This window comes from Ovis aries, chromosome 10, assembly GCF_016772045.2.
Source record: "Ovis aries strain OAR_USU_Benz2616 breed Rambouillet chromosome 10, ARS-UI_Ramb_v3.0, whole genome shotgun sequence".
Taxonomy (NCBI): Eukaryota; Metazoa; Chordata; class Mammalia; order Artiodactyla; family Bovidae; genus Ovis; species Ovis aries.
The window spans coordinates 12,321,666-12,348,171 of record NC_056063.1 but is presented as its reverse complement, the minus strand read 5'-3'; the positions used below and the strand labels follow the sequence as shown (position 1 = coordinate 12,348,171).

Sequence of the window (26,506 nt, the reverse complement as noted above, 5' to 3'; positions counted from 1 at the left end):
CAAGTAAAGCTGATTGAGGAAAATTCCATGGAGGTTCTGTAGAAGTTAACTGCCATCATCTGTGTAGGTACCAAGTGAACTTTTCTAAATAAAAAAGAGGAAAAAAAGAAAAAAAGCCCTCACTATATTATGTGAGTGAGTAATGGGGAGAAAGTTCAGATAACCAAGAAAAGATTCTGAATATCTTTCTCTTTGATGGATTGGAGAAGATGACTTCCCAGGTGCTGTATGGACTATTACGTTCAGAGAGAGGTAACACTAAGGCTAAATAAGCTATTGTCCATGTCTTAAAAATTAATTCTGTTATTTTCTCTGGTGGGTGTTGGGACTGGTTTCAGGATATGACAGCGCGTGATCTGCTGCAGCAGAGGTACACGCTTCCAAATGGAGACACTGCCTGGCGGTCCTCGCCCCTGGTAAACGCTGCTCTGGAAGGAAAGCTGGTTCTCCTGGATGGCATTCACAGAGTCAATGCCGGGACGCTTGCTGTGTTACAGAGGTCAGTTATGGGTCACAGAAGCACACCACGCAGACAGTAGACGTGGAGCTTTCTCAGTCTTCTAATTTAAACTGGATTACATAATTCTCAAGGAATTTATAATTCCATATCCAAATATAACAGCAGATGTGTTTATTGTTGTAAACACAGTAGAGTAGAACTTCGAGTAATGGGAAAAGCCAGTGCCATAGCAAAATTCTCTGTGTAGGAGCCGAAAAAGGCAAAGTTTTCAGTAGTATTGTTGAGACTTTGTATGTATGTTGATTGATCTATGCAGTGAGTCACAACTGAAGTTTCTATAGTGTGTCAGAGTCAAAGCTTCATTGTTTACAAACTCCTTTTTCAGTCCTAGATCTACATTCTTGGAATTTGTTTTTGAGAGAAAAAATATAGTTCCTTATGTAAAATGTATAATGGCTCTTTGGTTGTATTTTATGTAGGCTAAAGTTCACTTTGTGTTTATAGACTTCAACAATTGTGCCAACTGTGTTTCTTATTTCAGCTTAGGTGGGGCAAATATCCACCCATTCATAGTTAACTTCTCTTTAATGTTAAGACTTCGTGTGTAAATTTCATGGAAAATAGTCCCATCTTGTGCCACTTTGGGAGATTAATGATACTATTTTTGTTTGTTACATCTTGATTTTATCACTTGTTTTTAACATTTAACTCTAAATGTTAACTTGCTGGGAAAGAAATAATCCAGTTCCCCAACTAAGTAGTCAAAGTTATTTTTTTGTCCTTGATGAGATGCAGGTACTGAGTATAATTAAAGATTCTAAAAACACTGTTAATCCTGATTCAGTTTGAGAACATTTAAAAGTCATAACCACAACCTTCCAGTGATTTATCATAAACATTCCATATATTTACAGTTTTTCCCTCTTCTAAACAGACAAATGCAAACACAAATGAAATAGTGCCTGCTGCCTCCTTTTATTAGTTCTTTCTTGGTCCATGCGGCCAAGTAGTAGTAACAGCAGCAGCAGCTACCATTGAGTTCTTAATCTGTGCGAGGCCTTGTGCTAAGCCAGGGTTTCTCAGAGTCTCAGCTGTGGAGTCTCCTTATGGGAGGAAGGCTTAGAAATGACTGATGCCTGGTCTCCACCTCCTCAAATCCTGATGTAATTGATCCAGGGTGAGACCTGAACACTGGTGTTTTTAACCTCCTCCCAGTAGATTCTAATGTGCAGCTAAGATTGAGAACAACTATGTTCAGCATCTGCCTTACATTAGCTATTTAATTTTCACAGCAATACTGTGAGGTTGGTGTTACTGCCCTAGTTTTATACAAGATAAAATTTTAGACCGGTGGGTCAGTTCTCTCCCTCCCCGGTCATTCAACGGATAAGGCACAGGGCTGGGACTTGCACCCATGCCTGAGTGCCCATGCTGCTGACCCCTGCAGTGTGCAGTCTCCCCTCTCCTCAGGGTTCACTGAGCCTGTGGGGCAGTTGCACAGCGGACATCAGGAAACCTTAGTGGCTGGTGTAGGATCTGGAACAGCACTCTTTAAGCTCTGCAGCATCTGGAAGACAATGCTATTTGAGCTGTGGACGGCTAGGTTCCATCACAGTTGGTATCTGAAAGAGCACTAGTTATTTCCTTGTGAAGATTTTAGACATTCTAAATCCTGTAATTGCAAAGATAGAACTATTTTGATAATACTATGCCTTAAAGTGTTACCCTAGACTCAAGGGAGTGTGTGCCAATTGCCTCGTTCATTAATATTTACCTCGTGGTTATCCTCAATCACTCATTCAGCTATTGCTTTTCGTTTCCCTCCTCCTTCCCCTTTCCAGCTCCTTCTCCTCCTCCTCGTCCTCCCTGTTCACATCTAGTAACCGTGACTACTGCCCTCCAGTACAGAAACCAACTGTTTTTCCAAGTATAACAGCACTAGCCAACTTAAAATATCAAAAAGTGCATTTTGAGTCTAACAAACTAGTTAGACTCAATTGACAGTAATAATAGAAATGACTAAAATGTTACCTGACTGATTCTACCTCTAATAGCTTCCACATTTAAACTGATTCATTTGTTTCCTGGCCTTCTGCTGTCCATTAGGCTGATCCATGATCGGGAGCTAAGCCTCTATGACGGCTCCAGGCTGCTGAGAGAGGATAGGTACACGCGCTTGAAGGAGGAGCTGCAAGTCTCTGATGAGCAGCTACAGCAGAGGTAATCGGGGTATACTACTCTTATTCTTCTTGTCAAGAGCATGTCTTAAAAAATTATTCTTCTAAACCTAGGCTCAAACCAAGATCACTTTGAACAGCTTAATAATTTGGTGTCCTAGACAAGATCTTATACGCACACTTTTTAAAACTTGAGTTTGCTCTCCAAGATGTACTCTGTAGGGCTTCCCTAGAGGCTCAGAAGTAAAGAATCTGCCTACAATGCAGGAGACCCAGGTTTGATCCCTGGGTCAGGAAGATCCCCTGGAGAAGGAAATGGCAACCCACTCCAGTACTCTTGCCTGGAGAATCCCATGTGCAGAGGAGCCTGGCAGGGGGGCTGCAAAGAGTTGGACACGACTTAGCAGCTAACATGTGTACTCTGTACTTTCAGCTTACTTTTATGGAAGTGTTTGAACATTTTCTGAGAGCATTAGCTTTAAGAAGATAATTCCTCTTCTGTTGTCCGAGCAGTTCAATTTTGGCCCCAAATTTTGTATCATTTTGGAAAAAACAAAAAGGGTCTCACACTTAGCTGTGCCAACCCTCCAAGAAAGTGATCAGTTTCTTCTGGGGTTTGTCACCTGATGCAGGAGTGCCCTTTGTGTCTTATTTAAACATTTCTTCCAGAACTGTGGCAACCAAATTCAATGTATTGGATCCTGGGTCAGGAAATCAAGTGAAAATAGCTATGAAAGACATTTTGGGACAATTGAAAACGTTTACATGTTATTGAATTAATGTCAGTTTTCTTAGGTTTCATAATGGTATTGTGTTTATGAAGGTGTTAACCTAAAACAAACAGGCCTCCAGTTGTTTCTCCAACAAAAATGGGTTTATTTAAGGGGTCTCTAACCATGGGGGGCTACGTGCAAGTCCTTATGCAACAAGAAGAGGAGGAAGGACTCATCTAAAAGGGAAAAAGAAAGTCGGAAGAGCTATAATGATCAGAGTCCATTGGTGGAATTGAGGGTTGGAAGTGTAGTGTCTTTTCATTCTGTTCCCAGCAGCCTAACAGTCTTTCATTGGCTGAGCTCTTGCCAGGCAAGAAAAGGAAGGTTTTCTTCTTCCTGTTGACTCTGCTATTGTCTGTCACAGGGCGTGAGAGCTCCCCCTTCTGGCTTCCTGACTTCTTAATTGAGTTTTCTATTAATTGATTTTTTTACAAAGGAGAACATTTCTATTCCTAGGACCCATATTCTGAAGTATCTAAGGGATAATGTAAAAAGATGCCTTCAAGTTATTTCCAAACGTTTCAGGGTAAAAAAGATGTGATGAATGGATTTAAATGTACCACACAGAAACAAAGAGCAAGGGAGAGCAAGAACACAAAGCGGTGAAGTCTTAACAATTGGTGAACTGTAGGTGAAGGATATTTGGGTGTTCACATTCTATTCTTTCCAATTTCCTATGGGTTGGAAAATTCTTTTAAATTTATCTTTTAATTGGAGGAAAATTGCTTTCAAATGTCATGTTGGTTTCTGCTGTACAACAGTGAACCAGCCATGAAGAAGAAGTGAAGTGAAGTCGCTCAGTCGTGTCCAACTCTTTGCATCCCCATGGACTGTATAACCTACCACGCTCCTCCATTCACGGGATTTTCCAGGCGAGAGTACTGGAGTGGGTTGCCATTCCCTTCTCCAGGGGATCTTCCCAACCCAGGGATTCCACACTGTAGGCTGACGCTTTACCATCTGAGCCACCAGGGAAGTCTGAATCAGCCATGATGATACACATACGCCCTCTCTTTTGAGCCTCCCTCCCACTCAGCCCTCATCCCACCCGTCTAGGCCATCACAGAGCGCCAGACTGGGCTCCCTGTATCACATAGCAACTTCTCACCAGCTACCTGTTTTACGCAAGGTAGTGCATGTATATTGATGCTGCTTTCTCCGTTCACCCCATTCTCTCCTTGCCCCACTGTGTCCACCAGTTCACCTCTGCATCTGCATCTCCATTCCTTCCCTGCAAATAGGTTCATCAATGCCATTTTTCTAGATTTCATGTCTGTGCGTTAATACACGATGTTTGCTTCTCTCTTTGTGACTTCAGTCTGTGTGATAGGCTATAGGTTCATCCACCTCACTGGAACTGGCTCGAATTTGCTTTTTTTTTTATAGCTGAGTAACATTCCGCTGTATATATGTACCATGTCTTCTTTGTCCATTCATCTGTAGATGGACACCTGGGGTTGTTTCCATGTCTCGGCTGTTGTAGATAGAGCTGCAGTCAACGTTGGGGTACATGTGTCTTTTAGAATTGTGGCTTTCTCAGGGCATGTGCCCAGTCATGGGGTTGCTAGGTCGTATGGTAGATTTATTCCCAGTTTTTTAAGGAATCTTCGTACTGCTCCCCGTGTGGCTGTATCAGTGTGCATTCTCAGCAACAGTGTAGAGGGTTTCCTTTTGTCCACATCCTTACCAGCATTTATTGTTTGTAGGTGAGATTGGCTGTCCCCGCTGATTTTGAGGGCCAGCCTGCTCCCCGCTATACTGAGAGTTCATGCCTGGTGCCCTAAAATCTTCAAATTAAGAAGTTTCAAAGAAAATATTTCTTTCAGCTGCATACTGTGCTTTCCTTTAGAAGAGATCTAGCAATTATAAGTAATTTTCTGCCTCATTACATTTCTGTGGATATCTTCACATAATTAGAGATTATTATTAGTACTTTGGGGAATTCCCAGTCACTTAATTGAATCTTACTTGATTGAAGCCACTCCTTCCCCTAAAGAACTTGCTGCCATATTTAAAACAATGAAATCCAGCAAATGCTAATTATGTGTGTTTCTTATTTTGTTTATGTTTTATCCTTGGAATTTTTTCGTAGAGAGAAAATATTTAATCTTATTATCTCTGTAAAAATTCACTTGAACCTCAAGACCATTCAGCTATGACCTAAATCAAATCCCTTATGATTATACAGTGGAAGTGAGAAATAGATTTAAGGGCCTAGATCTGATAGATTGAGTGCCTGATGAACTATGGAATGAGGTTTGTGACATTGTACAGGAGACAGGAATCAAGACCATCCCCATGGAAAAGAAATGCAAAAAAGCAAAATGGCTGTCTGGGGAGGCCTTACAAATAGCTGTGAAAAGAAGAGAGGCGAAAAGCAAAAGAGAAAAGGAAAGATATAAGCATCTGAATGCAGAGTTCCAAAGAATAGCAAGAAGAGATCAATGCAAAGAAATAGAGGAAAAGAACAGAATGAGAAAGACTAGAGATCTCTTCAAGAAAATTAGAGATACCAAGGGAACATTTCATGCAAAGATGGGCTTGATAAAGGACAGAAATGGTCTGGACCTAACAGAAGCAGAAGATATTAAGAAGAGGTGGCAAGAATACACGGAAGAACCGTACAAAAAAGATCTTCACGACCCAGATAATCATGATGATGTGGTCACTAATCTAGAGCCAGACATCTTGGAATGTGAAGTCAAGTGAGCCTTAGAAAGCATCACTACGAACAAAGCTAGTGGAGTTGATGGAATTCCAGTTGAGCTGTTTCAAATCCTGAAAGATGATGCTGTGAAAGTGCTGCACTCAATATGCCAGTGAATTTGGAAAACTCAGCAGTGGCCACAGGACAGGAAAAGGTCAGTTTTCATTCCAATTCCAAAGAAAGGAAATGCCAAAGAATGCTCAAACTACCGCACAGTTGCACTCATCTCACATGCTAGTAAAGTAATGCTCAAAATTCTCCAAGCCAGGCTTCAGCAATACGTGAACCGTGAACTCCCTGATGTTCAAGCTGGTTTTAGAAAAAGCAGAGGAACCAGAGATCAAATTGCCAACATCCTCTGGATCATGGAAAAAGCAAGAGAGTTCCAGAAAAACATCTATTTCTGCTTTATTGACTATGCCAAAGCCTTTGACTGTGTGGATCACAATAAACTGTGGAAAATTCTGCAAGAGATGGGAATACCAGACCACCTAACCTGCCTCTTGAGAAATCTGTATGCAGGTCAGGAAGCAACAGTTAGAACTGGACATGGAATAACAGACTGGTTCCAAATTGGAAAAGGAGTCCGTCAAGGCTGTATATTGTCACCCTGCTTATTTAACTAATATGTAGAGTACATTATGAGAAACGCTGGACTAGAAGATACACAAGCTGGAATCAAGATTGCCGGGAGAAATATCAATAACCTCAGGTATGCAGATGACACCACCCTTATGGCAGAAAGTGAAGAGGAGCTAAAAGCCTCTTGATGAAAGTGAAAGAGGGGAGCGAAAAAGTTGGCTCAACATTCAGAAAACGAAGATCATGGCATCTGGTCCCATCACTTCATGGGAAATAGATGGGGAAACAGTGGAAACAGTGTCAGACTTTATTTTTTTTGGCTCCAAAATCACTGCAGATGGTGACTGCAGCCATGAAATTAAAAGACGCTTAGTCCTTGGAAGAAAAGTTATGACCAACCTAGATAATATATTCAAAAGCAGAGACATTACTTTGCCGACTAAGGTCCGTCTAGTCAAGGCTATGGTTTTCCTGTGGTCATGTATGAATGTGAGAGTTGGACTGTGAAGAAGGCTGAGCGCCGAAGAATTGATGCTTTTGAACTGTGGTGTTTGGGAAGACTCTTGAGAGTCCCTTGGACTGCAAGGAGATCCAACCAGTCCATTCTGAAGGAGATCAGCCCTGGGATTTCTTTGGAAGGAATGATGCTAAAGCTGAAGCTCAAGTACTTTGGCCACCTCATGAGAAGAGTTGACTCATTGGAAAAGACTCTGATGCTGGGAGGGATTGGGTGCAGGAGGAGAAGGGGACGACAGAGGATGAGATGGCTGGATGGCATCACTGACTCGATGGGTGTGAGTCTCAGTGAACTCCGGGAGATGGTGATGGACAGGGAGGCCTGGCGTGCTGCAATTCATGGGGTCACACAGAGTTGGACACGACTGGGAGACTGAACTGTGAACTAACACGGCTGTTGCCTATCCTCAGATCCTTCTAGCCCAGTAAGTGATTTGGTTGAGTGTTTAGGGAGGCAAATTATAAAGAGCCCTCTCATATCATACCTTGGCCTTATGACATTCAACTACTGTACCTTATTTGCCTGTGACTCACCTATCAGGGAGCGGTTGCATTTTCAGGGAGACGAATCAGAGCAGCTGGGCAACAGCTCCCAGCAGGGCTGCCCGTTGGTTTCCCTCAGGACTTGAGGGGCATTGTCTGCTCACCAAACGTCCAGGTAACGGCAGCCCTTTTCCATGGAAGGAACCCAAGTTCTCCCTCATGGTCACAAGCAGTTTTACAAATGAGCACACTCTCAGGAACGAAGTGGCCCCAGGCTTCACATTCAGGATTTGACTCAGACTGGTTGATAGTGCTTCTTTCCCAAAGCGTCCTGTCTTCATCACTCTTGATTTTCATCATTCCCGTGAATGAAACCAGGCTCGGTTCTGTCTCCAGAAGTCACTCTGAAACCGGTGGAGACAGATCATAGCACTGCTTACTTCCTTCACTTATTTTAAAAATTTTTGTTTAAGTTTTTTTGAAAATTATTGTTGATTATGCATAAAACTTGAGCCAGGCAGTTTTTCAAAGCTTTTCTGGAAAAATACCGGTCCTCTGTTGTGTGTCCTGGGACACTTGCCTGTTGCTTCCTCCTCAGAGACTACCACTTGGACCTCTGAGCTGTTTCTTTGGATATTTACCTCTATGTCACTAAGTAGGAAACTTTTATTGACATTGCTTGATTTGTTTTTTGGTGTTGGGCACTGCCCATTGATTTCCTACCATGGAGAATTATAGTTTAGGTCTCCTCCACCATCCTTCTTCCCACTGCACGTGCATACCTCCCATCTCCCATTCTTCCTAGACATTAGGTAATAGTTTCATTTGGACTTCATTCAGTGTTTGCGTTATTGTGATGGCACAAGGACCGTACACTGCTGAATCATTCAGTAGACTACAGTTATTTTTCTCTTTTTACATATGTTCTATTTTTCCTAAAGTTAGTATTTGCCTACATATGAAGAACGGCAGATATATAAATAAAAAGTTAAAATGCAGCTTTAAAATATTACAATAAAGATGTCTACATAATGCTATGGGAACCCAGATAAAGAAGTAACTTTCTTTTCTTTTTTCTTACTGAGTTCAGTTCAGTCGCTCAGTCATGTCCAACTCTTTGCGACCCCATGGACTGCAGCACGCCAGGCTTCCCTGCCCATCACCAGCTCTTGGAGCTTACTCAAAGTCATGTCCATTGAGTTGGTGATGCCATCCAACCATCTCATCCTCTGTCGTCCCCTTCTCTTCCCGTCCTCAATCTTCCTCAGCATCAGGGTCTTTTCAAATGAGTCAGTTCTTTGCATCAGGTGGCCCAAGTATTGGAGTTTCAGCTTCAGCATCAGTCCTTTCCATGAATATTCAGTACTGATTTCCTTTAGGATTGTGATTTGATCTCTTGTTACCTCACAGAAGCTTATTAGTGAAGGTGAGTTTCTTTAAAGAGTTGGCAAATATAAGTTTATACTTTATTTGCACCAAAAAAATAAGCTTTCCAATTTGGCTTGACTTTTTATTTTTAAGACAACTAGTATATAATCCAAGAAAGTATCCAGTTATTATACAGATATTTTTGTGTGTGAGTGTGTGTGTGTGTTAGTTGAACTGTAGTTGATTTGTAATATTATTTTCAGGTGTACAACTTAGTGATTCAATATTTCTACAGATTCTGCTCCATGTAAAGTTATTATAAACTATTCCCTGTGCTGTACGATGTATCTTTATAACTTATCTTATACCTTGTAGTTTGTACGTCTTAATCTTCCAGTTCTGTCTTGCTCCTCTCCACTTCTCTCCCGGCTGGTAACTACTAGTTTGTTCCCTGTATCTGTTGCATTCATCTGTTCTCTCGTTCCGTTTGTTTGTTTTAGATTCCACAAGCGAAAGCATACAGCCATGTGTCTCTGTCTAACTTACTGCGCCTAGCATAATATTCTCTAGGTTCAGTCGCATTGCTGCGCATGGCAGCGTTCCATTCTTTTTACACGGAGGAATATTCCAGTATGTGTGTGCCACAGCTTCTGTATCCATTCATCTGTTGATGAGCGCTTAGGTTGTTTCCATATTGCGTCTACTGTAGTTAATGTTGCTGTGAACATTGAGGTCCATGTATCTCTTCAAATTAGTGTTTCCATTTTCTTGGGTTATATACTTAGGAGTAGAATTGCTGGATTGTGTGGTAGTTCCATTTTTAGCTTGCATTTTTTTTTTTTTTGAGGAACCTCCATATGGCTTTCCATAGAGGCAACCCCAATTTACATCCCACCAGCAGTGTGCCAGGGTTCCCTCTTCTCCACATCCGCAGCAGCATTTGGTGCCTGTGGTCTTTTTGGTGATAGCCAGTGAGACAGGTGTGAGAGGGTATGTCACTGTAGTTCCGATTTCCATTTCTCTAACCATTAGCCATGCTGAACATTCTTTTCAGGTACCTTTTGGCCATCTGTAAAACTTGTTTGGAAAAATACTTACTCACAACTTCTGCCATTTTTCAGTCAGGTTGTTTGGTTTGGTTTTGTTTGGTATTAAGCTGTATGAGCTGTTTGTGTTTTGTGGATATTAATCCCTAATCAGACATATCATTTGCAAACACCTTCTCCCATTCCACAGGGTGCCTTTTTGTTTTGTTAATGTTTGCTCTGGGTTGCCATAAATGGCCTTTATTATGTTGAGATATGTCTCCTCTATACCAATTTTGATGAGAGTTTTTTTTTTTATCATACATGGATATTGAATTTTGTCAAATGCTTTTCTTGCATCTATTAAGATGATCATGTGATTTCTAACCTTATTTTTCTTGATGTAATATATCACATTGATTGATTTGTGGATATTTAATCATCCTTGCATCCCTGAAATAAATCCTTCTTGATGATGGTATATAATCCTGTTTATATATTGTTGAATTTGGTTTATTATTATTTTGTCAAAAAATTTTGCATCTATATTCACATTCTTCTGTATTGAATTTGGTTTGTTATTATTTTGTCAATAATTTTTGCATTTATTTTAGCATCTAATATTCTTTTTTTGTACTGTCTTAGTTTGGTTTTGCTATAAGGGTAGTGATGGCCTTGTAGAAAAAATTTGTGTTCCCTTATCTTTGATTTTTTGGAGTAGTTAGAGAAGAATAGCTATTAGCCCTTCTTTTGATAGAATTTCCCTGTGAAGCCATCCGATCTTGGACTTGCATGGGAGTGTTTTGAATACTAATTCAATTTCACTACTAGTGATCAGTCTGTTCAGATTGTCTGTTTCTTCCTGATTCAGTCTGGCAAGATAGTATCTGTCTAGAAATTCATCCATTTATTCTAGTGATCTAATTTGTTGGCATGTAACTGTTCATAATATTCTGTTATGTTTTTTTAACCTCTGCGATATCGGTTGTAACTTCTCTTTCATTGCTTATTTTGCTTATTTGGGTCCTCTTTTTTTTTCCCCCTAGATGAGTCTGACTAAAGGCTTATCCGTTTTGTTTATCATTAAGGAAAAAAAGACTGTTCTCGGTTTCATAGATCTTTTCAATTATTTTTTGGTGTTTGCTTGTTCTCTCTCTGATTTTTTTTCCCTTTCCTTCTGCTGACTTTGGGCTTTTGTTCTTTTTCTAATTCTGTTAGATGGTAACTTAGGTTTGGGAATTTTCCTGTTTCTTGGGGTAGGCTGTGTTGCTATGAACTTCCCTCTTAGAACTGCTTTTGCTGTCTCATATAGATGTTGGAAAGCTGTGTTTTTATTTTCAGTTTGTCTTGGGATATTGTCTGGTTTCACTTTCAGTTTCTTTATTGACCCATGGGGTTTTTTTTAGCAGCATGTTGGTTAGTATCCACGTGTTTGTGTTTTCCCATTTCTTTTTTCAGTTAATTAGTTTACAGCTGTAGTGGGTCTTTGTTGCTGTGCGTGGACTTTCTCTAGTTGCAGTGAGCAGGGCCTGGCCTCTAGTTGGCAGTGCAGAGACTTCTCGTTGAGGCGGCTTCTCTCGTTGTGGAGCACGGGCTTAGTTGCCCCGTGGCAGGTGCAGTCTTCCCAGACCAGGGGTGGAACCCGTGGTCCCTGCATTGGCAGCCAGATTCTTAACCACTTCTACTTCCCTGCGCCACCAGGGAAGACCCTGTTTCTCTTCATCTAATTGATTCTAGTTTCATACTGTTGTGTTTGGAAAAAACAGTTGATATAATTTCTATCCTCTTAAATTTGTAGAGGCACTTTGCCTGTTGTCTGTATCTCCTCTCAGCACATTCAGGCACATCAGGTATCCTATCAGTTTCATCTTCTGTCCATTTCATCCTTCTCCCGTGGCGTGTTCGGACTCGCCCTGATTTGGACTTGTTGCTCTCCATACGTGCAGCGTACACGTCATCCCTCTCCACTCCCACGCTCCAGTTTCCGCTGGTGTCTCTTCTGTATATATCATCAGTTAGGTGTTGAGCCTCCTGGGCTGAACTTCTCTTTTTTTCTCTTACATTCTATGAATTTATCAGGACTTTATTAACTTTTCAGAGGCGGGTTGTCTCAAAATGAATTCTCTTTGTCCAAAGTATTTCTGCCAGTTGACAGCCTGGTTCCTTTCCTTAACAGTGTTCCTCATTTCTTTAAACCAGAGAAACACACTGTTTTCTTAGAATAAACATGTTGTCCTTTAGGGTTATAGTAGATTAGATTCTTCCTTTCAGCCACTTGACTGTATCTGTCCAGGCTGTTTTCATTTGGTTGAGTATGGGCAGCTCCACCGAAAGGACATACCATAGCATGAAAAGTGGGAAATTTGTGTCCTGTGAGAAAATTAATTTGTTTCCTGAGTTGTTCTTGTAAGTAATATGACCCATTGTCATATTACTTGACAAGTAGCTTGAATTGACCCTGTGTTCTGTCCGTATCTAATATGTCGCTCTTGGCATTAGCATCTGAACTATAAATTAGAAACTCATAACTCAAATCTTCTATCCCTTCATTCCATACCTAAGCATAGGACTGAGGTGCAGCAAAGTGATTATTATTTCTCTTCATCTTTAAATAAACTCAGCTATTAATACTTTGTTTCCTTGTGGGGAATTTGAGAGAGAGAGAATGATCAAAGGTAGAGTGAAAGGAAGTCAGATTTAGGCTACTTTGCTTCTAGACCCAGTTTGGTAAATTTAGATACATTTTGGCTTTCAGATAGGAACAATTTTCATATTTGTGTTCAGCAGGAATCCTTCAGTTACAAGTAACAGCAACAAAAGAACAACCTTAAATTGTCACAGAAAGGAATTTGGTGGTATCACGTGTTCAAAGGGAGGGAGAAGATGCACTTGGGTCTTAGGAAAAAACTGGAACCGAGGACTGTAATGTTGTGCGGGCCCTCTAATGCCCTATACTTCATGTCTTTGTTTCAAATGTCACAGTATCTGATACATAGTAGAACACTTAGTAAATGTTTTGGAATCATGAATAAATCTTAACCCAGAACAAATTCTAGAAAACTCAAGGTAAAGTGAGTTCATCCAGTTTTCACAGTTTGGTAATTTCATCCAGTTTTCGATAACTTTCTGAGTTAGTAATGTTTTCTTTTATGAACCTACTAATTAAGACTACTTTTCTCTTAATGACAAGTCTGATAACATAGAGTCTCATAATTATCAGCTACTAGCAGTGAGCTACCAAGCCTTTCAACTTCATAGTATGAAACCTAGTTTCCTTACAATTATATTCCACTCCTCTGCTGACCTTCTTTGTGTTCTAATTTCACCGTATACCTCAATCGTTTCTGTAGTGCTCTGCAGGTATTCTTTGCAGCTAATGACGTTCCTTCTAGTGCAGGACACCTGGGAGACTGTGGACATCGGGGTTAGAAATAACGTGATGGCCGCGCTCACCAGACACCATGCCAGCATTTCCCACAGGAAGTAAGGACCAAAATAGAACTATTTCCTTTGATGGGAAAAATTTCTTTGGGGAAAGGAGGAGTACAAATACTACAGGCTTCTAAATGTGTCCCTTCCTGCTGCTGGTCAGAGCCTAGATGAGGGTGGGTGAGAACCTCCATGAATTACCAAGTTTATTTTACCAAAAATAGGCTTCTGGTTATCTCAGGAAAGCAATAAAGATTAGAGGCCTAGTCTCAGTTGTAATTATATATGCTCTAATGTCTTTGTATTTTTATTGACTATTTTTTATTGATTATGGTTAAGCATTGAGGACAGTTTATAATCTTCCAGTTTCTATTAATCACTTATGGACTGTAAGTGGACATTGGACACAATCGTCAATCTGTTAGATTTTACTCTTACTCACGTTTGAAGATAGTTAGGATCGAGCATTCTCTCCTACTTCCCCTAGAAACCTCAGGATCTCTTTGCTGGAAAATTAGTCTGTGTACATTTTTAACAAAATTCAAGTTAGATCCAGGATTTTATGCCCAAGTCTCTATGTTTGGTTCTCAAAACAAAGTGCTGTTAGCAAATTCTGATTTTGAAAAATAATCCTAAACATTTTTATGGTCAAGGAAAAGTTCTACACTCTGTGCTTATGAAGGGTCTGTGGTGGTGGTGTTTAGTCATGAAGTTGTGTCCAACTCTTTGCACCCCATGGACCGTAACCTGCCAGGCTTCTCTGTCCATGGGGTTTCCCAGGCAAGAATACTGGAGTGGGTTACCATTTCTTTCTCCAGGGGGTCTTCCCGACCCAGGGATCCAATGCATTGCAGGCAGCGTCCTGCATTGCAGGTAAATTCTTTACCACTGAGCCACCAGGGAAGCCTTATTACTTATTATTGTATGTGTTGCTTTTGTCTTTTTATACACAAATGTATCACATGTTTGATACAACAATGCACCTTCACTCAAAAACTCATTCAAGACCAGATTTAGGCTAGCTGCTCTGCTCTTAATGAAAAACCATTATTCTCACTTCTTATCACTTACCTTTGTTTTGTCCTTGCCAACAAAGGTCTTCAAAAAGTTTCTTGCAGTGATGGTTATTAACAGCAGCAATACATTTATCTATTTAACTATTTACTTATCTGTCACACTAGACATTGTGTGGTATAAAGACAAAGTAGGAGTTTGCTTTGCTACATTGCAAAGCAGGGGAAATACAGACTGTGTACAGACCTGCATAACCTCCAGGTTCTGAGTTGGAACATAAGTATTATAGTATGAAAGGCCAGTTACAAAATCCTTTTCCAGTTCATGATTAATATCTTTATAAAAACCTTCTATGTTATTGTTTCAGGTTCTTTAACATACACATTTGACAAAAGTGTAGCATATAATTTCTGTCAGAAGATAGAAATTTATTGAAGTTTTGGTGTTATTAATAGCATTGTAATTCAGATATATAAATCTGTATATTTACAGATGTACAGTTTGATAATTTTTTATATTTTATACACCTATGAAACTGTCACCACAATCAAGATAATAAATACCTCCATGATCTCCAAAGTGCTGTCAGACCCCTTTTTAATCCTTCTCACCACCCTCTCTACCCCAGGAATCTGCTCCCTGATAGTTTATATAACGTGCATTTTCTCAGTTCAGTTCAGTCGCTCAGTTGTGTCCAACTCTTTGTGACCCCATGGATGGCAGCACTCCAGGCCTCCTTGTCCATCACCAACTCCTAGAGTTTACTCAGACTCATGTCCGCTGAGTTGGTGAGGCCATCCGACCATCTCATCCTCTGTCATCCCCTTCTCCTCCTGCCTTCAATCTTTCCCAGCATCAGTATCTTTTCAAATGAGTCAGCTCTTCGCATCAGGTGGCCAAAGTATTGGAGCTTCAGCTTCAGCATCAGTCCTTCCAATGAATATTCAGGACTGATTTCCTTTAGAATGGACTGGTTGGAGCTCCTTGCAGTCCAAGGGATTCTCAAGAGTTTTCTCCAACACCACAGTTCAAAAGCATCAATTCTTTGGCGCTCAGCTTTCTTTATAGAAAATTTTCTATATGCATTTTTCTAGAGCTTTAAATAAATGTATTTGCACAGTGTGTTCTTTGGGTCTGGCCTCTCGGCATAATTATTTTGAGATATTCCATGTTGTTGTATACCGATAATTCATTTCCTTTTTATTGCTGAGAAGCATTGGAAAGTACTTTACTTTCTAAAAACTTTTACTTATGACCCCAAACAAACATATTGGCCCCAATATTTTAAGCCTTTGTAAAAGATCTTTCTGCTTTAAAGTTTTTTAATCTTTATGAAATGGTATCTGTTCATCTGAAGTTAATCTGTATCTTTAGTTTCAGTTGTTATTTGTTGTTAAATTCTAGTAACATTGAAGTTAACCTTGATTTTAAATTTTCATAGTGCATGTTTCCTAATTCTCAATTGTTTATTACCTCTTCAGCCTTTCTGTTACCCACCAGTATGTCAGATCACGGGGCTCCTCACATAGCACTAGTGGTAAAGAACCCACTTGCAATGCAGGAGATGTGAGAGATGTGGGTTTGATCCCTGGATTTGAAGATTCCCTATAGAAGGGCATGGAAATCCACTCCAGTCTTCATGTCTGGAGAACTACATGGACAGAGGAGCCTGGTGGGCTGTCATCCACAAGATCGCACAGAGTCGGTCATGACTGAAGAGACTTAGCACACACACATGCATGCCATATCACATCTGGAAGCACACGGCCCGTCCTCAGGCGTACTCTGCTGTCTAACTGTCAGACTCAGAGAACGTAACACCATCAGAAAATAACTTTCCATATGACCTGTTTATATGTAAGGAAGCCTTTGTGGAGAACTTGACAAGCAAACAGGTCCTTTCTTCCTGTTATTTAGCAGTTGGCTGTTTTTATAGTCAGCTTATATTAATACTTATGGTCTGTAGCCCACTAGGCTTCTCTGTCCGTGGAGGTTTCTCGGCAAGATTACTGGAGTGGGTTGTTGCTATTTCCTACTGCAGGGATTCTTCCCAACCCAGGGATAGAAGTACATTTGTTACGTCTCCTGCATCAGCAGGCGGGTTCTTTACCACTAGCACCACCTGGGAAACCGCCCTGCTAGAGTCCATACCAAAAAGCAAGCCGCAGTGTACCTCCTAAGCAATGACCATCTCCGTGTTTAAGTTAAAACCAGCCTGACTTGCTTTCATGTTAGTTGTTCTAGGTCTGAATCTACAGTGTACCTGTGGCGCTTGCTGCTTCTCCTGTTGGTTTAAGGATGGCAATTGAAATTCCCCTTGCTTGTTGGATTTTGGTTTTGTTTTCTCCCTAATTTAGTGTCTCTCACCATCTTGAGTGGAAAACTACATCTGCAGCTTTAATTCTGAGCAAAGCACAAATAAGCAGGCTCTGTCTCTCCCACCTTCTTTTGTCCCAGCTAGGAGAGAAGAGGATCAAAGATGAATCCGACATCTGTTGCTGGGCCCTGAAGCAGACTTTCCGGATTATGGCAAACCACTTAACAGAAGTGGAAAATGGAATAATCTCTTTTCAGATCATAGAATTTTCTCTGCCCAGGTTTTGTTGTGTGACTGTAGTTTCTAGCAATCCTGAGTGATTGTGCCGTCCTTAGGACTCTCAAGTCGTTATCTGTGTTGTTATCCTTTTCTCTTTTCCTAGTACAACGCCTTTGGACAGATCATCCCCATACTATGCTTGAATATCTATAAATAAATCCCCCCCCCCCCGCCAGCCCCCACCTAGCGAAATGAAATGGTATTTAGTAGCTTTTATGAACTCACCCAGACATTTCATATGACCATTCCTATAAACTGCTTTTCCCTGGCTTACAAATGATGCTGTGGCCCTCTAAAATTCTAAATCATACTGTCAGGGACTCAGTGAACCTTTCTGTTGTATTGGGGGGACTTTTTCTGATCTGAAATCTTCCGGGTATTTATCTGATTCTCTCTACACGTCTTATCTCCTAATATTCTTGCTCCCCAACCACGTTAACTGTTGAGTTCTATCATAATAGTTGGTGACAATGAAGAAATGCCATTTCGCTCCCTTTATTTTCATTTTTCTGAAGCTCTTGGCAGATGTTTGAGTTTCATTTCTCCTTTCTCAGCAAGGATGATATAACCCGCAAAAGTTCTGTTTGCGCTACAGTTTTGAGAATTGACAAGAACTGATATTACTCATGATTAGATCATGATAAAGGGTTTCTAGCTCCTTCTTCTAAAACTACTCAAGTTCATTTCATAAACCATGGGAAATCTTATCTTATATTTACATCTTCAGATTCCCTAACAGGGATTTATCAAAGAGATCACTGTAAAACTCACATTGTTTCCTATTAAATGACGAAAGAGTGAATTACATAGAAGTTCACTTTTCTCCACCTTTTAAAGACCTAAGTGTTCTTATTGCCAATCCAAATTTGAATTTTAATCTGATCCCCTATGCTACTTAAATTTTCTGCATTGTAAAAAGTCTCTTCATCCTGAGTAATGCTTCTTGGTCTTTCTATGACTGACATAGAAGTTCCTTGCAAGACAGGAGATTTTGAACAAAGACAGGGGACCTGTCTAATGAATATGAACTGTTTGAGGTTATGTTTCAAGACTATTGGGTTTCCCTTGTGGTTCATCTGGTAAAGAATCCGCCTGCAATGTGGGAGACCTGGGTTCAATCCCTGGGTTGGGAAGATCCCCTGGAGAAGAGAAAGGCTACCCACTCCAGTAATCTGGTCTGGAGAACTCCATGGACTGTATTGTCCATGGGGTCACAAAGAGTTGAACACGACTGAGTGACTTTCGCTTTCACTTTTTTCTTCAAGAGACTATGGAGTAAATTTATTGTAGGTACAACAACGTATCCAAAACATGGATTCATGTTTTCCAAAACAGTGATTCATGCCAGCGATAGAGTTTCGTCAGTTGACATGGTACATCATATATTAACCTTTGGTAATTCTTCTTTTGTTTTAATCTTAGGTTTTTAGAATATCCTGACCTTTGTTTTTTCAAAGCTTGTTCTTTGGGTAATAGCTTTATCTGTAACATAGTCTTATTATTGCCCAGGTTTTAGCTACTGTGGCCTAATTTCTGACACAAAAGGTTATGCTTAAAAAGATTTTTTTTTTTCTTTTAGATCGATTTTTCCTGTTCACCCCTCCTTCAGAATCATCGCCTTGGCAGAACCCCCTGTTATTGGAAGCACAACACAGCAGTGGCTGGGGCCAGAATTTTTAACCATGTTCTTTTTCCATTACATGAAACCACTTGTCAAAAGTGAAGAAATCCAAGTGATTAAGGAAATGGTAAGAGTGAGGCCAGCACAAGCCTGTTGCCTTCAGTTACTCTCTTTTTAAGGCATTTTTGACACCTGCTTGAGCCAGAGTTGGATATTTTTGGCTTTTTCTCACTGTTTATTTCCAAATTTCCTTATAAAATGGTTCTCAGACGTCAACACTTTTCAGGATCATCTGGAGGGCTTGTTAACTTACAGATCACCGAGCCAGTGATTCTGGGATGGAAATGAGAATTTACTTGTCTGAAGTACTCAGGCAATGCTGATGCTGACCACACCTTAAGAACCAGGCATTTGGGCTGTCTCTCCATTTTCCTCCTGTGGAGACAGTTTGGGGATTCTTTTTCCTTTTAGATTCAGCCAAAGGTGACTATTTACAGCTCCGACTAAAAGGGGTGGTGGTGGTGGTTTAGTTGCTAAGTCATGTCCAACTTTCATTGAACCCATCGACTGAAGCCCACTAGGCTCCTCTGTCTGTGGGATTTCCCAGGCAGGAAATTAGAGTAGGCTGCCATTTCCTTCTCCAACTACAAGAGGAGGCCAAATATATTTTAGTTCCATAGGTTTTGTAAAAAATCCTAGGTATTTCTGGTCCCCTTGGGATTGTAAGATAGCCTATACTTAACTGGTTAGCTGTCTAGTGGCTTGTAGTGTTTGTAATCTCTTATTGTGATGTCTGCCTTAACCAAGCAGTATGTTTAGCACTTTTGGAATTCTGGGACTTCACTGTTTAATGTAGTAGCACTAGCCACATTAAATCAAATTTAAAAATTCAGTTGCTCAGTCTTATTTCAAATGGCCATGGCATGCTGATAGCATAAAGAATATTTCCATCATTGTAGAACGTTCTGCTAGACAGTACTATTCTAGATCACTAATAACTGCACTTATCCCCTTTGAAATACTAGAATGAATTATTTAATTTTAGGTCTTACGAGCATGGTTGTGGATAAGGGTGCAGACTTTAAAGTCAAAAAACTTGCCTTTAAATGTCAGATCCACTACTTATTAGCTTCTAGATCTTGGGTAAATTACTCAACCATATTTTCTTCATCTGATGATGGGGATAATACTACTTATTACATCACAGGATTGATTTAAAGAATGAAAAGGAAAATATAAGCAAGGTGAAAAGACAGCCTTCTGAATGGGAGAAAATAATAGCAAATGAAGCAACTGACAAACAACTAATCTCAAAAATATACAAGCAACTTATGCAGCTCAATTCCAGAAAAATAAACGACCCAATCAAAAAATGGGCCAAAGAACTAAATAGACATTTCTCCAAAGAAGACATACGGATGGCTAACAAACACATGAAAAGATGCTCAACATCACTCATTATTAGAGAAATGCAAATCAAAACCACAATGAGGTACCACTTCACACCAGTCAGAATGGCTGCAATCCAAAAATCTGCAAGCAATAAATGCTGGAGAGGGTGTGGAGAAAAGGGAACCCTCCTACACTGTTGGTGGGAATGCAAACTAGTACAGCCACTATGGAGAACAGTGTGGAGATTCCTTAAAAAATTGCAAATAGAACTACCTTATGACCCAGCAATCCCACTTCTGGGCATACACACCGAGGAAACCAGAATTGAAAGAGACACATGTACCCCAATGTTCATCGCAGCACTGTTTATAATAGCCAGGACATGGAAACAACCTAGATGTCCATCAGCAGATGAATGGATAAGCAAGCTGTGGTACATATACACAATGGAGTATTACTCAGCCGTTAAAAAGAATTCATTTGAATCAGTTCTGATGAGATGGATGAAACTGGAGCCGATTATACAGAGTGAAGTAAGCCAGAAAGAAAAACACCAATACAGTATACTAACACATATATATGGAATTTAGGAAGATGGCAATGACGACCCTGTATGCAAGACAGGGAAAGAGACACAGATGTGTGTAACGGACTTTTGGACTCAGAGGGAGAGGGAGAGGGTGGGATGATTTGGGAGAATGACATTCTAACATGTATACTATCAAGTGAATTGAATCGCCAGTCTATGTCTGACGCAGGATGCAGCATGCTTGGGGCTGGTGCATGGGGATGACCCAGAAAGATGTTATGGGGAGGGAGGTGGGAGGGGGGTTCATGTTTGGGAATGCATGTAAGAATTAAAGATTTTAAAATTTAAAAAATAAAAAACTAAAAAAAAAAAATAAAGAATGAATACGTATATATGGTATAGAGCTTTGAATTTTTAAAATTCCAGTTACTTAAATGCCCAGAGAAACCATGAAGTTTGTTTCTGAAATTGTCATGTTATACCAATCATTGTTCTGACATCTCCTTCTGCTCTTTTTAAGTTAAAATTTTAATTTTGTCATTGTTTAAGTAAAATTTTCTTATTATCAGTTCAAATACATATTAAACTCAGTGTGCTTAAAAGCAGTCAATGTATGTTTCCGGGCGACTGTTCTTTACATTTCATTGATAAGTAGATCATGCCCCTCAGGTATGTGGGGATTTTTTTCATATTTATTTTACTGAAATACCGTTGATTTACAGTGTTGGGCTGATTCAGAAATGCATAATGTATACATTCTTTTCCATGTTCTTTTCCATTATGGTTTATTATAGGTTTTAAAGTCCTTGAAAAAATGGACAGTTTGAGCATCTTCCCTTTATACAAAGATATATTAAGTCTCTCAGTAGACATAGGTGTAAGGTTGCTGCTAAATGAAGGAGTTTGGTTTCGTAAGAAAAATGCCTGAATTAGAGTTGAAGCTAACAAAAATGGATGTGATATATGAGAAGTTTCTTATGGGTGTCCTATATGCCAGTTTTTAATTGGTTAGCGGTTCCTTTCAGTTTTAACCTTGCGATAGAATTGTGGATGAAGAATGGCCTGGTTTTACCTGGCTTTTTTTTTTTTAAGTTGACGTATAGTTGACTTACAACGTTGTATTAATCACTGTTGTACAGCAAAGTGACTCCGATGTATGTATTATATACATTATTTTTCATACTCTTTTTCATTCTGGTTTGTCACAGGCTGCTGAATATAGTTTTCTGGGCTGTACAGTAGGACTTCTTGTTTACCCATTCTATTTGTACCAGTGTGCCTTTGCTGATCCTGAACTCCCGATTCACCCCTTCCGCCCTCTCCCCCGTCCCTCCCCGCCTTCCCTCCTCCCCACTCCAGTCTATTCTCTATGTCTGTGATTCTGTTTTCATAGATAGGTTTGTTTGTGTCATATTTTAGATTCCCCATATAAGTGATAGCATATGGTATTTGTCTTTCTCTCTCTGACTTCACTTCACTTAGTGTGGTACTCTCTGATTGCATCCGTGTTGCTGCAGATGGCATTATTTTAGTCTTTTTTATGGCTGGGTAGCATCTGATTGTATATATGCGCCATATCTTCCTGACCTGATTCTTAAAGAGAAAGCAGAGGCAAAAGTGTTTCCTGAGAAGATGAATAAGCAAATTTATCCACAGGTTAAGCATGATACCTATAATCCAGGACTTTATAAAAGCATAATTTTAATATTGTTTGATAACTAGCCATAATTTCTGGTTCCTTGATCATATATCCCAATTTATTCTTTCTTTCCTTAATCCTCTCATAAAATAGGTCCCAGATATGCCTCCAGTAGCTTTGGACAAATTGTTGTCATTTACGCACAAACTCAGAGAGACACAGGATCCAACAGTAAGTCTGGGTTTTCTCCATGGAATTTTCTGTTGTTGACAGGCTGCTGCTTTATATTCTTAGAGTTCAGTGCTTTAAAATCTATTTTTTAAGCTGATATTTTTATCCCTTCTGCTATGCTTTCTCCTATGTGTATATGTTACTGTTTCAGTGATTTTAACATTTCTTCCAGCTTCTCCTGGCTGGTGTCACAGAAAACAAGTGTTAGCTCTAGAGGAGTACCTGGGTGTTCCTGGAGCTTTGGCTCTCCTCTGCTGTCTCCTCTGCTGAGCAGTCTCATGTATTCTTATGGCTTCAAGTATCACCTCTGTGTGGATGCCAACAACTTTATCTCTAGCTTCTAACTCCTCTCTCCTGGTTGATTCTCTATTTCTGATTCTGTTTATGTTTGGAATGATATAAGGGAGAAAACTTTTCCCTTCTTCCTCTTTAAGTTCTTTGGGTGGCCTAAGAATTAAATTGACATGAGACTGTTTAACAAGAGCAAAACAACAGATTTAATTTTGTAGATGCAGGAGCCCCATAAAAATCTGAGACTTAAAGAAGTGACCAAAGCAGGCAGCTTTTATACCTTTTAGACGAAGAAACAATAAAATTGTGAAGAATTGACAATACAAAGACATTTGGGCTTGGGTGGTAATTTAGTGAAAAAGAAACAAGGTTTGTTAATATAACGCTCTCAGCCCTAAATTTCCTATTTCTGGTGCTAAGGATGCCTTCTAGCCTCCTGGTACAGGGAGGGTATTTTTTCATGGGTGGTTTACTTCCTGCTTTCAGGGAGACAGAGGAGGGTCAAAGTATCTTTTTTGCACCAACTATCTGCCATCCTGGTGCCTGGCACATAGTAGAAAAGTTAACAAATGTTTGATGAATGCATGAATAAATTAATTAGTTATTAATTAATAGGTTGTGCCTAGAATTTTCTCTCCCAGCGAACATTACATTTTCGTAAAAAATAATTCTTTAAGAGGAAAAAAGAATTTATTTTTTAAATAATTTTTTATCTTAAACCTCTAATATTTCTAAGCTGAATTGCTATTTTAATCATGTTAATCAAAAAAACCCTTGAGATGTGCTGTTCAATATGCTCATATCCTTACCCTATTTTGGAAGATAAAACTGCAGTTAGAAATTTGATATGATAAATGTTAAGGGTATTAGGATTTTTAAATTAGATTCTCAACTTTTCGTTGGTAATAATGTGAGAGCAGAAACAGCCAAACCCTTTATTCAACACTTAAGTGGCTCAACCTAAAGCTTCTTTCTGATTTAATACTGGATATTATTGTAAAGCATTTTGGTATTATCAACTGACTCAGTATTTTTCAAACTCATGAGAAGTCCTTCTTGATCACTGGAATGAAATACGATCCCCAAATTCAGTGTCATGTTTGGAATTAGACTAGAATATTTTAGCCTGGAAAGTTACCATGTGGTTTAATGGGACTCTTGTCATAGAATCCTCTGGTTGGAGTCATTTGTCAAACATTTTCCATGATTAAAATAGGAATTTTTCATGGTCTCAAGTATTGAGTGGGAATTGCTAAGTTATATTTAACTTCTGACACTTCAGTCATACTAGCTAAAACAATCTTATCCTTAATTCTTCCTACTGTTTCATATCTATCCTTTGCCAAGTCCTTTGAAACATTTGTTTAATCCCTTCTCTTCTTTCTCATTGGGCTTCCTAGGTGGCTCAGTGGGAAAGAATCCTCCTGCCAATGCAGGAGGCTTGGATTCCATCCCTGGGTCGGTAAGATACCCTGGAGGGGGAAATGGCAATGCACTCCAGTATTCTTGCCCGGAAAATCCCGTGAACAGAGTAGCCTCACAGGCTACAGCCCATGGGGTCGCCAAAAAAGTCGGACACGACTTAGCGGCTGAACAACTTCCATCTTCTTGCAAGTAACTTTGCTATATAGGACTTTATCTCTTTATAGTAAGTAATTGAAGTACCTTTCTGATTCCTGCCTCAGTTTTTTGTCCTTCAACTACTTTGCCTATTACTGCCAGGTTAGTCTTTCTAAAACCATGTTACTGCTTTGCATATAGCACAGTCCTGTTGCCTTTAGAAGAAACACCAACTCCTTAAGCGTAATTCATGGATCTTTGATATTTGGGAGTAAACTTTCCAGCAGGACCCTCTAGTAAAGCTGGGTTGCTTTCCTTATATTCTGCATGTATTTCTGTTCTTGTTGCTTTCCTCCCTTTGTTCATAGCATTTCTCCTACCCGCTTGAACATTTTTAAGCCCCTATAGCAGTTGTCAAGTGCTCCACTTATTTTTGCATTAAATTATATGCTATTTTGAATTGCACTTTATGCTTTTTTATATTTAAATATTGTCTCTGTGTCTAGAATGCAAATTTGTTGAACAAGTCTGAACCAAATGTTTTGCTTATGAAGTCGCTGAAACTTAGAATGTGTTTTTTAATAGAGAAAAGGATATGTCATAAATAGTGGCCATGCTCCTAACCTAGTCCCCAAAAGAGTGTTTAATCCAAGTTGTAGCAGAAATATAATGCTAATAACAACAGACCTGCATCTCATGGAGCTGTGAAATACACGAAGAAGGAACAATAAATTCTTTTTTTGCTTTCTTGGGAGGTGCAGAGATGACCTAAAGCAAAGTGTTAAAAGGAACAAAAGTGTAGTGTAGTTTTAGCATCCTCCCACCATTCGTTCTGAGTCCTTTGTTAATTCGATAGGGTCCCCTTTCCTTTTCCTCAGGGACTCAGGGCCACTTAACTGCCCTGATCAAACTTGGTGACATTTCACCCTGGCCTTTTCTACCCATCCCCCACCACAGAGGACCAGTTTCTTTAAAAGTTCTCTTGATTTTCAGCGAAAACTACTATCTTCTAATGCTGCTGATCTAAGTTAGGAATGAGGCCAGTACCAATCTGATGCATTAGATTTCTACTAAAATGTAGATCCCGTTCCCTGTTAGATTTTTTTTTTTCATTTTGAGGAGGCCGACTTTGAATAATAATTGCTGCTGTTTGTTGAGCACCCATATGTGTCTGACCTCTGCTAAGTGCTTTAGAATAATTTTCTAATTTAATCCTCATACTCATAACACTTAAAAGTGAGGGCTCTCTTATCATTTTAAAGATGAGGAAATTGGGGCCTGAAGAGATGAAGTAACTTGCCAAAAATCACATAGCTAATAAATGGAAGACTGATTTGTCTGACTCCAAAGCTTATAAACTTTACTATTGCATTATGCTGTCTGCTAAGATAATTTCAAATTCAAGTCCACAAATGTTTGTTGGTACTTAACGATGTCCTGAGCTCTTTACTAGCAGCTCTCTTAATGGGATTTGTGGAAGAATAAGAATCTAAAGTAAAATTATTCTAACAGTGTAGGAGAAGGTTTCCCAACTGTAAGCTGCCACCCAGGTGATAACTGGTTGACACCTCTGTGATCAGCAGCCTAAAGTGTCCACAACTCCTTTTCTCTATTTCAGAAGCCAAATATTTACTTAAAGCTCAGAGCATTTTCTGGCTATCTTAACAGTTTCGCTTTGTATAAGCATGGTGGGAGTGGAAATGAATGTGTGTGTGTTCGTTCGCTTAGTCCTGTCTCACTCTTTGTGACCCATGGACTGTAGCCAGTTAGGTTCCTCTGCCCGTGGGACTTTTCAGGCAAGAAAACTGGAGTAGGTTGTAATTTCCTCCTCCAGGGGATCTTCCAGACCGAGAGATCAATCCCCCTTCTACTGTGTCTCCTGCTTTACAGGCACATACCTTACCCACTGAGCCAGTGGGGAAGCCCCAGTTAGTTGTACATAAGGGCTATCCTTAAGTCAGGTTCAGTCTGTACAATGTAACATCTTTCCTCCATCCAGCCTCCTTCCCCTCCTAGAAAAAAAGAAAAAAAAAAAACAACACATGTATACACAGCACTTTAACTGAATTTAATAAATACTTTTCATGGATTTTTTTAAAGCTGTCTTTAAGGA

General features: G+C 39.7%; 1 protein-coding gene across 4 annotated transcripts in view; it reads left to right on the top strand.

Annotated features, from left to right (window-relative positions):
• VWA8 (von Willebrand factor A domain containing 8) overlaps positions 1-26,506 on the top strand; it is a 383,005-nt gene that overhangs the window by 97,302 nt on the left and 259,197 nt on the right. For all 4 annotated transcript variants that reach the window (XM_015098045.3, XM_042254643.2, XM_060394273.1 and 1 more), the window contains exons 13-16: positions 339-499; positions 2,567-2,680; positions 18,710-18,878; positions 22,465-22,542. In XM_015098045.3, the coding sequence (XP_014953531.3) occupies positions 339-499; positions 2,567-2,680; positions 18,710-18,878; positions 22,465-22,542 (522 nt within the window). The remainder of the gene's footprint in view (positions 1-338; positions 500-2,566; positions 2,681-18,709; positions 18,879-22,464; positions 22,543-26,506) is intronic.